Source organism: Macaca nemestrina, chromosome 1 (genome assembly GCF_043159975.1).
Source record: "Macaca nemestrina isolate mMacNem1 chromosome 1, mMacNem.hap1, whole genome shotgun sequence".
NCBI lineage: Eukaryota > Metazoa > Chordata > Mammalia > Primates > Cercopithecidae > Macaca > Macaca nemestrina.
This window is the reverse complement of record NC_092125.1, coordinates 34,617,013-34,630,136: the sequence shown is the minus strand read 5'-3', so window position 1 is coordinate 34,630,136 and position 13,124 is coordinate 34,617,013. Positions and strand designations below refer to the sequence as shown.

Genomic DNA, 13,124 nt, shown 5'->3' with positions numbered 1-13,124 from the left:
AACAAAACTGTCCTTGCTCTGCCTAACCTGTGGGTAGCCATAAACCATATGAAAGCACTTAGTAAATCATAAAGAAGATGCTTTTTTCTCTCTCTCAAATGTTTATTTCTAACCACAAACCTCTCTCCCAAGTCCAAGCTCACATTCTCAACTGTCCATTCCACAGTTCTTTCCACATGGCTCATAGGTGTGCTGAGATATCTACTCAGCCCTTCCAGTAGCCAGGTGTTGACTGGTGTGGCCAGAAAACTCTGCAAACTGGCCCCAACTGCAGAAGCCTCCTCTAGGATTCTGAATACTGCTTTGGATGGCATTTCCTATCTGGCCCTCAACCTGAGTTTATTGAAAGAGCAAATGAATACTCTTCCTTTAAAAGCCTGCTCCTGCTAGCTTTCCTCTTGACAAGCTTTCAGATTGTGTATTTAATGCAGAGGCATCATCCTTGACATTTCATTTCACCTCTCTCCATCCTATTAATCACCATTTTTCTTTTCCTTCTAACATCTTGGTGTCCCACAGAACCAGGCTAACTCCCTTCATATGATCTTGAAGAACTTTCTCTACCAGGCTGTGGCTTACCGTTCTTATTTGTGAAGTGAGAATATGTTATTTGCAGCTCTGTTGTAAGAATTAAGTAAGATTCTGTATTTACCAAACGTATGGTACATGCTAGCTTAGTTCTACCTTCCAGCTAAGCTGGATGCCTCACTGATGTTCCATAATGCACACCGATCCCATTCCTACCTCCACAGCTTCAACCCTCTTATTTACCTTGCCTGGACTCTCCTCTCCCCACCCCCATTTCTGCCTGTCAGATCATATGCATCCTTCCCCAACCAGTTTCTAAATGCTGCCTACCTTTGGCATCCAGGAGTGAGCCCTACTTCCTCTGAACTGTAAGTCATTCTTGCACTTTATTTCAAAACTCAGGAGACATTTGACATTCCTACCTCACATTCTACTTTCATATATGCCATGTCTTCTTATGGGCTTTCATGTTCATCTTCCTTACACATTCTATTTACTTAACAAATTATTTTTAAATGACTAAAAGAAATGACTAATCAATCAAATAAATAATGACTGTTGCCCGGACCCGGCACAAGACAATGGAAAGTGATTAGAAAGTGATGAAATGATTTAAACAAAGAGACACCAAGACACATCATATTTTGTGTGCTGATTTTTTAATGAACATCTTATAATCTTACAAAATAACTGGCTGTAGCTGTTTTACATTACAATACAGTAGATCAGCTCCTTTCACTACATTCCCAATCAAGCCATCCCCTTGGGTGTTAACTAATGCACTCAATAGTGATCACAAAGAATACAGGAAGTGCCAAGTTCAATGCCTTATAATAGAAAAAAGAGAAGAAGAGAATCAGGAAGAGCTCTTTACTTTCACAATCCCCTTACTTTCATTTCTGTCAGAATCTGCCCATTCTCCTCACCCTGTCCCCTTAGCTGCCTTTCTGATTGGAAGCTGTCATGCCAGTTGTCAGAGCCAGCTAGCCCTGGGCCACCTGGGCACAATCAAACACACAGAAGAGTCTCTGAGAAAGGCTGTCAATGACCACATGGGTGGATAAGAGCAGCAGAATGTGGACCACCACATGGAGTGAGTGTGAGTTGATGTTACTGGGATCTGTGACCACAGCGTCTTAGTCCTTCCACTTTATCAGTGACCTGAGTTGCCCAAAACATCAGGTCCCAGGAACAAAGACTGGAAGAACCTGCTGTCTCTGAATAGCTACAGCTGACTATGGCTGGGAAGCCTTATAGCCTAAGAGGCTTTTCACACACAACAGGAACTTTCCTTTTGCCTTCCCAGAGCAGTGGTGAATTGCAGAGAATAAAATATTTTAAAAAGAAGTTTAAAACAGAAATGTTCTTACTGTTGCTCTTGTGGAGAGACCGTATAAAGACACACACTGGCGTGAACCACAGGCTCCATGTTCCTGAGCTGAGTAATGCCCAGGATAACAATTCCTCTGCATCAATCTCAGACAAGGTAGGATTCCCCAAGGCAGAACTTAGCACACGTCCAGCAATTTGGACATTTTCCCCAAGAAAGCAATTTTATAAAATTTTGAAAATAGAGTGTCTAAACTTTTCCATTGTCCTTTGCATATTGAAGCCTATCAGAATCCCAATAATAAATATGTTTGTCTTCTTGGAGGCACTAAGCATGATCCAAGACAATGAATGGTATCTGAATGACACTTTCTTTATGCTAGTGATTAGAGGACAAAAGGTTTTTTTTGAATGGGTGAACTCTGCTCTTTCCTTTTCCCAATAACTTTGCCACCCTCATTCCACAAACCCACAGATTAATGTGGGTACATCGCCTTATTCGTGTTTTACTCCCTTTCAGGGTATTGTTCTTCCCTACATGATAGTATGGATAATATTTCTATAGTTGTGGTAGTATTTCCTATTCCTATTTGCACAGCCATTGCTCTAGTGTTGATGGGAAGAGTAGAAAAACTGTGGTCAAAGCAAAAAGAGCAGAAGGATGGGAAGAGACCACAGTTGAGCTCTAAATTTTGTCTGTTCTTGGTTTCCATTGGAGAAGAAACTTCAAGGGAGACAAGCCTCATAGCCTTCCTAAAATGAGTAAAACTAGAATGTTAAACAGAAATTGGCTCCTTACTCTCTTTCCCTAGGGTCTAATCCAGAAACCGTTACAAGAAAATGTAACTGCAACAGACTACATCCCAGTGAGCCTGGGACGTAAATAGAGAGAGGCTTAATGTGGTCATTTCATGTGCAGTCCATCTATTGGATAAGAAAGGGTAAAAACAACAAAATGGACCTTAAATAGCTGAAATTCTTCTGTCTCCCCACAGAGTGTCACCCTTGCTCCATGCATTTCTATAACTTGCTCAAGTCAAAATCTCCAGCTCACAGATTTTGTACATGATACTTCAAGAGAATTTATCTCAGATTCTTCATTGCTCAAGGGACCCACTTTGGTCTTCTTTGGAGACTTGGAACAAGGACCGAGTCTCCCTGATCACTTCCATTCTCATTCCCTGGGCCTGGATTTAACCCTGACAGTTCTTGCCTGTTCTTTCGTCTCCTCCTACCTTTCTCCTATATCATTTCCATAACATTTTTCCCCCAGAAAAATCAACATTTGGTCATGTGACTGTGAGTGATGGCCAGACTTGGAGACTTCTAACAAGAAGTGGGACTACAGGCCAAGTATGAGGAGCGTGTGAGTTCCTGTAATCCTGGTGATCAGAGAATGGGCCATAGTACAAACTTGCTGACTGGCTGACAGCCACACTTGGAACAGGCATGTATGGAAGTGCAGAAAATCCTGGGTCTCACCAACTCCAATTGGGAGTTCTGAGAAGTGGACACAAGTTAGTATATTCTTTGTGGACAGATATTCAAGAACCATAGTCTAGTTCTCCTGGACCCATCACCAATGGTACTCAGACCCAACTTCCTATGCCTCTTAGTACCACCATTCCAACTCTCCATCTCCTTGGTCATAAAATGGGCCCAACTCCCAGGTCATAACAAAAAGATGATTAGCTTTACATGCTAGCATCCAGAATTTCATTTAACTACTGTCTCTCCTTCTGCACTTCCCATTCAACCTGCCAATCCCCATCCATAGAAAGATGGGAAAATAAGTTGCCTTTCTGTCCTCAAAGTCTCAGCATTCATTTTGAATGTGAACTTCACAGCAGCATGTGTGGAACAATGAATAACTTTTAGCTTAGTAAACAGCAAAAAATATAATATATATAATATATTTATATAATTATGTTTAAATACTTATAAAGAATTAATAACTAACTTCATTATTTAAGGGCAACTACACAAAAAGAAAAAAAGCCAGTTGAGAGCAGACAAGCTCTGAAAGATGGCAATTCATTCGAAATGGGCATTAACAGAGTATCCCTGCCAATTTCTCCTCTAGTATTTTGGTAATGGTTTACAAGTTGGGTGGGACTGAATAGTTGGCAGGGTGTAGAGTGGGGAGCAGGGTAAGAGTTGAAGATAGGATTTAATAGAATATAAATGAGGGAGGAGGGTCCTTATGTATCCATTGTATTTCCCCTTCCATGTTGATCAACTGCCACTTTAAAGAAACTTTTGCCTATGATTCTCTCCTACTTGGGCTATTCGATGAACTAGTTGGCACCTATCAATATCCTCTGGCATTTCTTATAAGATCCTTCATGCTCTTCCTCCTTCCTCCATTTCATGACTGTTCTTCATTCACCCTTTGTTTCCTCCTGGGTCAGCCTCTCTTTCTTACTGCCTCTGAGGCAGTGGAGGGAGGGGCTTGCTTGTTCCCACAGTTACTGATTTTCTTCTGCCTTGGGGTCCCGGCAGGTGCACTCATCCAGGTCACAGTCAGCAGCAAATGGAATGACCTAGGGGAATGAAAGGGAAGTTGAAATGTGATAGCTTCACACTTTTCAACCAGCTTTCACTTTCCTCACTTGGTCCCAGAGGAACTGTAGAATTATGTGCTAATATCACAAACTGGAAATTAACACACAGTTTTCCCACTCACACATCATGTCACCATGTAGCTTTGGCAAGGTAATTGTTCCTTGCTTCACTTTTCTCATATATGAACTGGGGAGGACAATAGAAACTACCCCAGAGGGTGTTTGTGTGATTTAAATAATATGAGTATAAAGCTCTTCTATTTTGCCAAGCATTTATAACTACTATTCTATCAGTTCTAATATTACTACTCATATCTAAAAATCCTGCTCTTACTGTTACTGTCACTTTCCCTGTGAAGTAGGAAAGATGAATAGGTGGCATTAGCATTTTCTCTTTACAGGGAAGGGCAAGAGATGTGGGGTGACTTAATTCAAGGTAATGACACTACTATGTGGGAAGCCGAGACTAGCCAAAGACGAGCTCTCCAACTCCAGATCCTCAGTGTTCTTGGAACAATAGGAACATCTTTGCCACCCTCATAAAGGATGAGTTTTTGCTCTTCTTGAGCCCAGGATATACTTTGGCTTGGTGGAATAATACATCTCCCCACCCATTGTTTGTGGCTGTATTGCCTTCCTTCTATGTAACTATCTCTTCCTTATGCCAGAGATAGTCTGGAAAAAGTTACTCTCTTCTGCTTGCACTGCTACAAACAGATAAATGCTACTTTTTGAGTGTCCATAACTAGCATCAGAGAAAATTGGGCATTTGGGAAATGTGATATAAAAGTGGCAATGATTTTTCCCTTTAGGGCATTAACAATCTAATGAGATAAAAATAAATAGGCATATCACATACAATACTAGTCCAAGCACACTAAAGAGATGGGCTTAGTGATTGGGCAAGTGGGTAGGAGAATGGGTGGGGTTGTGTGGGGAGATTTTCCAGCATATTTGCACATTACTTTAAAATGTGATTTAGGAGTCATCAGACGGGCGAAGTGCCTTTTCGATCCTAATTCCTGTGTATGCTGGCCACAGGCACTGAAATTTATTACAGACAATTACTAGATTTTCAGAGTGTGAGATGGGGAGAGAACTGCTTTATTTTTTCCTAAGTTATCTTGTCTTCCTGTACAGAGATAGCTGGCCAGATTTCTGACCTTCGGTCCAAGCTCTTGATCTGTTTCTTAGTTTAGTATTTATTGGTTTTTATTGCAAAAGAGAGCCAAATTAAATAGTGATATGATGAGCCCCTGAGCACTCTGCATTAAATAAGTTGATTCACATAAGTGGCAAGAACAGTGCCTGCCACATATTGAGTGAGGATTAAACATTAGTGAGGAAGAGATGTAGTATTCAAGTCTGCATGTAGGTGATCATGGTAGGTGTGGTTTTATCGTGGAGACACATACAAGGAAGGAAATAACACCTCTTGCTTATTTCAGATTTATCATATTGACCCAACTAGCTTCAAATACCTTTGGAGCACTTAGATTTTTATCCATATTATTACAAAATTTCAGCTTATTCTATTTTATAAGGCTTAGCTTGAGCCTATCTGCTAATTTAACAGAGCCAAGAATGACAGGGATAAAGGGCATTAAGAAAGGATTATTGCTCAGGATACAATCCAGAGAGTGCTCAGGTGATTGGTGGCAGCCATTTAACATGTGTCTGCGAGATGCTTGTAATACACTATATAAAATTCTTAACGTAATTATGAAGACGGATAGTAACTGAACAGCACTTTGTTGGTAATCCCACCTCACCCAGGGGTAAAGACGATTACTTTCCCTGCCTACAGAGACATTTCTTGGCCAATGATAAGCAGGTATGAGTCTTTCCGTAGCAAAAACCATGGCTTTTCTGAAAGAATCACTGAACCGACAAAGAACTGGGGTTGTCTAAGAACCTATGCTACCCTTAAACCTGTCACTTTAAAAGCTCCAATGTTTGTCCATTATAGTTCCCTCCTAATTGTTGAATACAAACCCATTATTACACACCATGAAGGAGAGCTAGCCAAAGACCCTGCCTTTATTACTGAAGCCACTGCCTCCCCCATCTCCAGGTTCTCTCACTCACCTTCTTGGAGGAGAGTGTGGAAGAGCAGCAGTCTCCCCCGTCATAGTGGCAGTAGGCTCGGTTGTTGATAGTGTCACACCAACCATCTGCTTGGAAGGGCTGTAGGGAGGTTAGAAGGCAACATCTCAGTACAGTCTTATTATGTCTTGTTTAACTCTGCCACTCCTCCCATCCCGGCATAATCCATAAAACTCCAGAGATATTACAGAAAAGCACCAAAGGTGCAGGATACAGATTGAACTAACATTTGCAAGAAGTTGAAAAAATCTCAAGTCCACTAGGTCCAAGTAATTGTCACATTTCACTGGCAGCACTGCTCCTGGCCTGTTCTAAGGTCTGAGATAGGTCATTTAAACTCTTTGATCAACTTTTCTGCCTTCTTGTAATAAGAGGTCTTTATATTATGTAGGTTACAAAACAGTTCCACATATTTTTAACTCTGTTGAGCATGGGAGAAAGCCTGTGCAGTAGTGCAGTTGGCGCTAAAAGTCCTGGTTTTTAATGAGGAAATGAGGATGCATAGAGACGATAAGAATTGCCCAGGTCACATAGCAAGTGTCAGATAGAGCTTAGTATTAGATGTCATGTATCTTGACTTTGTAGTGCTTCTCACATATTAACCTCCACCCCTCTCCTGGTGCACTGAAGACTGATACTTAGAGACCTGAGTAGTCCTTGGGTGCTACAAAGACTCAAATGGTGTCTGTCCAGCCCGCAGTGGTGCTCGGGTTGAGGACACCAGTGCTGTAACACAAATATTCCCACAGGTACAGCCAACTCATGCACAGAAACTAGACACAGGGTTAGAGCAGAGAAAGCTGTTCTGTTTCCATCCACTACTGTTACTGCAGTAAGTCAACATGAACTAAAGTGGGAAAGGGGTCCAGGCCAAACCAGAGTTAATGGAGTGTTTCACCCCAAAAGAGAATGTACAATAAGAACAGCAACAAGTTGTTAAAAAATAGCTCGGCAGCCCAGTGCATTATTTCTCCAGAAAACTACCTCTGGAGGGAAACGCTGTCCTGCTGTACCCTGGAGGGTACATCAGCCAGCCCACCTACTCAATAAATGGGCTGCTCCCCATCCTGAGCGATGCTCAGCCATAAAGTCCTAAGAAACATCTTGTGGTCAAACTCTTTGGGCCACAGAACTCTTGAGTTCACTCAACTCAAAAATGGCCATTAAATAACTCTCAGCAATTGAGTTACATCAGAACAAGTTTATCCAAGTTATTACTTCAATGTTTTGATTTATTCTATGGGATCCTGAGGTCATTTGAACATCATTCCAGATGTATACCAGTTTGCCAACTGCTGAGAAGCTGCTACTTGTGGGGTGGAACTCAACAGCTGCTGCACAGCTGCATAGCAATGTCAGTTGTGAGCAGGAAGTGAAAATTAATTCTGTTTTCAACACAGGCCTCACTGGGATAAAAGACGAAGATTCTGTGATGCGCATTTGTCCTTAATGCTGTAACCAGTTATTCTGGCTCTAGAGAACTTGGAATTACTATAGAATCAAGACTCAGGTCCTGAACTGCAGCCAAATAATTGAAGTCAAAGATAACTAGTGTATCCTTAACACCTATAGATGCTCTTGGGTTCTCGCAGGATGACTGGATACAACTATGGAGTTTCCCCAGAGTTTTATTTTTCTTTTTTCAAGTGTTTGGAGTGTATCTTATTCATCTAACACTACATCTGTTACTTTCCCTCCAACCCTGACTGACTCATTGGCAAAACCTAATAAGTTTCTTCTTTTTTTTCCATGTAATTGTCTATTAAAATCTAAGAAGCACCCAAAATACTTTTCTTACATGTATAAGTCTGGTATTCAGAATGGAAATTAAAGGTATATCTAAAGATATCTTTCTTTTCATAAGAACAATCTAAGTATTTGAATGGGTTAGTAAAGGATCCCAGGGAATTTTTCTTTCTAAAGTCTTCACCAAGGGTCACTTCTAATCTCAAAAACGTTAGAGAATGTATGTTGAAAAGAGCAGTAATGACCTAAGTGACCTTCTCCAGGCCCCACTGGACTTCCTTTGCTATAGCCTGGGAATTACTTCTAAAAGCTCCTTCTCTTCTGCTCTTAAAGAGTCATCTGGAAAGAGAATGAAGTTTATAGAAAAGAGCAGAAATACAGAAAAAAGGCTAGAAAGATCCAAGTGTTTAATTTACTATATACCTATTAGAATTAATTGCTCCTCCCCCAACCTGCCAAAAACAACTACTCCACCCTCAACAAACAGAGTCTCCTATGGCAACATGTGCCTGGGAAGCTTGACAGTTTGAGTCCAAGGTTACAATGAAAAAAATAGGAAAGGAAAAATGACTAATTGATCCCAAATTTAAAAATATCTGAAGATTGAATATAGACTAGAAAATTTTAATTTCAATAATTGAAAGATGTCAGTCTTAGGATATCACTCTAACCCACAGGCATCTTTTCCAAGAAAAGGTACTGGGCTTGGTTTCTCTGCACAATGTGTACATAGGTGAACTTCACCGCCCGTATGTATACCTTGCTTATCCTGTAACATCAGAAAATAAAGCGTTTCACATAAGTGCACTTTTCAAATATCTGAAGCTTATCCTGGTAAGGGTCACTTTTTAATTTTTATTTTAACCATCTTGGTAAGAGAAAAATATCTTTATAAAACACCCATCTTTTTGCCTTTTAACAACATATACAACCCAAAGTCATTAACATAACTCTATATTAATTTCACTGTATAGAAAAACTCTCCCCTTTGCTAAATGTGCCTCCTTTAAAACACACACACACACACACACACACACACATCCCTCAGAGATGATTTATCTTTGAGCCAGAAAGGCAAGCCCTATTATACCTATAGTGAATACTTAAATCTGAGAGAGCACTTGGACTACTCCTCTTACGATGTATGAGCCTAACGATATCGATTTTCATTGCTATAGGAAGCCTTTTCTTGCCATGGCTTTTCTAACTGTTTTCCAGGCAGATGAAATGGACAAATAATGACTGTGTGCAAGCGGTGGAATACGAAAAGGAAAGGCTGTCAGTCTGCCCTACGAATACCACTTCGGAAACTTCTCAAAAGCAAACGTAATTTCTTCTGCATGTTATATAACCTGGCGAAGTTTCCCATTTTGAGGCTGCTGTGGGGAGTTAGCCATAGAGATAGTGCGGCCCTGTCTGCTGTCTATGGGTATATACAGTCATCCATTCAATCATTCCATATTCTTTATTCCACACCTATATGTGCCAGGCATTGTTATGGGGTCACAGAGATAAAAGAAACATAGTTCCAGCCCTTGGGGGGACCCACCATAGAAATTTTTTTTTTAACTCATGTGATAGCTCAGTGTAGCATCAGGATGTGAACAGGAGTTAAATACCTAATCCAGATTTAGGGGGTAAGGGAAATCTGCTTTCAGGAGCTGGCTCCACAACATCTAGGCCCTATGGAGAAGAGCTTAGGACTGGATGATTCTGAGGAATCTGAAAGATCCATCTAAGAAGAAGAAGAAATAGAGGGGTGAGTGGTCTCAGGCTGCCTATTACAGAGCCCAGGCTCTGGAATAGTTCCACAAACATTGACTGACTGGCTGATAAGATCTCTCTTTCTTGAACCGGATTAAGAACATCGTTCTTCCACAGCTTGCAACAGAACTCAAGACCGCGTTGATGTTTTAGAAAGGTTAGTTTGGACTTTAGAACTTCTGCTTTACTAACCTACAGGTTGGAATCTTAGCCAAAAGGGACTGTATCTCTAAAGGCAAGGCATGGGACTGAATCCTATTTTATTATCTTGATGAATGTTTTAGACCAAGAGAGGATGCTAATCAAATTTTTGCTTGAGGCCAAGCACTATTTTCTCTCTTCCACATCATTTTCAAAAAAAAATCTTCTCGTTATGTGAATGACAAATCAGAGCCACTTCAATTTCTTCATATTAATTCGGTCCTATCAGGCCCCAAAGAAGCTCCTTTCCAAAGCAGGCATGGTGCAGTGCCTGATGGAGTTCTTGCAGCAAATAGAAGTTCTATGTAAATGTACACAAATCTGTACACTAATTTTCTTTTTCTCTGGCTCTTCAATGAACGGTGACTTCTGGCCTGATCTTCAATCTCCTTTGCATCCCATGATTTACCTTGTTGTGCCCACATATCCTGGGCTTCATATCCAAATAATGCAAAGAACATTAAGACTAGAGCCCTAGTACAAGCTCTCTCTTAGAATCTTGGGGGCAGAACCTGGGGGGCCTGTAGGGCTCCTCAGGGACTCCTGATAATGAGACCAATAGTTGCTTATCAAAAAGATGAAAGACTGCCAGGCACGGTGACTCACACCTGTAATCCCAGCACTTTGGGAGGCCGAGGCGGGTGGACCACCTGAAGTCAGGAATTCGAGACCAGCCTGACAAACATGGAGAAATTCCTCTCTACTAAAAATACAAAACTAGCTGGGCGTGGTGGTGCCTGCCTGTAATCCCAGTTACTTGGGAGGCTGAGGCAGGAGAATCGCTTGAACCCGGGAGGCAGAGGTTGCAGTGAGTCCAGATTGTGTCATTGCACTCCAGTCTAGGTGACAAGAGTGAAACTCCGGCTCAAAAACAACAACAGCAACAACAACAACAATGAAAGGCGAGTGCTTGTGAGAATGTGGAGGAAAGGGAACCCTTTCACACTGTTGTTGGGAATGTAAACTATGTGATCCAGCAATCCCACAACTGGGTATATATCCAAAGGAAATCAAATCAGTATGTTGAAGTTATTTTTTTGAAGGACGATAGATATATGAAATTCTAAGGCCAGATAACACCTTGAAGATTATTTAGTAGACACCCTTTATTTTACAAATTATGAAATGAAGTCTTAAAATGGTGAACTGTCTTGTTTTCAAGGATAGTTAGTAGCAATCCTGGGAACAGATTCCAAATCTCTAGATATTAGGTCTTCTGTTCTTTCTACTATGCCATACCACCACTATTTGATGGTTTCATTAGTCTTTTAATTTATTGGGAAATAAGGGTAATTTAAATTCTTTCGGCACCTTTACAAAAGGGGCGTGGTACGGGTATATTAAGTGAACCTAGCAATCTAACACAGAGACAAAGAAATGGTCATGCACAATCTCAATTCCTCTGGACCCCCACAACTTCACTTCCTCTTTTTTTTGAGACGAAGTTTGCCTTTTGTTGCCCAGGCTGGAGTGCAGTGGTGTGATCTCGGCTCACTGCAAACTCTGCCTCCTGGGTTCAAGCGATTCTCCTGCCTCAGCCTCCCGAGCAGCTGGGATTACAGGATCGAGCCACCACGTCTGGCTAATTTTGTGTATTTCTAGTAGAGACGGGGTTTCACCATGTTGGCCAGGCTGGTCTCGAACTCCTGACCTCAGGTGATCCACCCGCCTCAGCCTCCCAAAGTGCTGAGATTGCAGGTGTGAGCCACCACACCCAGCCCACAACTTCACTTCTATTTTTCTCAGCTGTGGGTCAAGGTTTATCCCAAATAGGCTGCCTGGCACTGTTGCTCCTTCTGAGACTTGGGGCTTGGTATATTCCCCTAGAGGCTGACATCCCCAGGAGAAAGCAACACTGTGCTCCAATCACATCAACAGATGCCTGCAGCCCAGAAACACCTATTTCCAAGACTCAGAATGCTAAAGCCAAACGTTTTGCTGCTCATTGCTATCAGGTGCGGAAAAAAGGAAATGGTGCTGTTCCACTCGTCCACTGTTCATTCCTTGGGATGGAGGGTTCCAATGATGTCACATTTGTGGGTCTGCAAGTCTTCTTGGAAAATGTAAAATTCAAATAGACATATATCAAGATGGATTATGCAGGAATACTTTCTTAGGAACAATCTTCTCTGGAAAATTTCATCTGGCTTCCAGGACTCAGAGGGCTGTCCCTTCTCTGAGTTACGGTATATTTTATCCACATATTTATTATAGAGCTTAACCTCTGGAATGTATTTTCAAAGGCTTGGGATCTAATCAGCTTTGTAGTCCCAGCTACTAGTTTAGTGACTGATGTAGGTTGTTAACAAATAAATAAATATGATTGTCCTATTTTGAAGTGGGAGGCAAACTACTTTTCCTTAGCATACTTTATGACCAGATCCTTCCTTTTCATTATTCCTGTACTGCTAGAAAATTTGCTAGGTATGTTACTTTATAAGAATCACATAACTTAGACACAGGTCCAGATTTTCTGGGCATCCGGTCCATTTCTTACTATAAATGCATATACTGTAGACACTGGAGTTGAGATAAATCACATATATATATACCCATACACATATATACATATATATGCAGGTCATGTGTATGTATATAATATATATGTAGATCATCTTCTAGGTGAAGAACATGGTACACATCCATCCATTTGGAGGCGTATCATACTTACATTTCAGCCAGGAAGGAGGACAAGGCAGTAGAATATACTATGTAAAAATTACCCCTCTATAAACCATCTAAAATGTTAGATAAAACATAATAATATTCTCTCAGTTTCACATCTGGCATCATAAGAAGAAAAAGAACATTTCCCAAAGGCCAAAAATGAAGAAATTGTAAACCAGAGCAGAAAGAAAGCAGTAAACCATGGCTGTCCTAGGAATG

General features: G+C 41.0%; 2 protein-coding genes across 3 annotated transcripts in view; one reads left to right on the top strand and one right to left on the bottom strand.

The window, feature by feature from the left end:
• LOC105484476 (astrotactin 1) overlaps positions 1–13,124 on the top strand; it is a 382,581-nt gene that overhangs the window by 326,417 nt on the left and 43,040 nt on the right. The gene's annotated exons all lie outside the window — the stretch shown is intronic.
• LOC105484475 (pappalysin 2) overlaps positions 1,169–13,124 on the bottom strand; it is a 305,327-nt gene continuing 293,371 nt past the window's right edge. For both annotated transcript variants that reach the window (XM_011746126.2, XM_011746125.3), the window contains exons 22-23: positions 6,510–6,608; positions 1,169–4,400 (exon numbers count right to left, since the gene is read on the bottom strand). In XM_011746126.2, the coding sequence (XP_011744428.2) occupies positions 4,326–4,400; positions 6,510–6,608 (174 nt within the window). In that variant the 3' untranslated portion in view covers positions 1,169–4,325. The remainder of the gene's footprint in view (positions 4,401–6,509; positions 6,609–13,124) is intronic.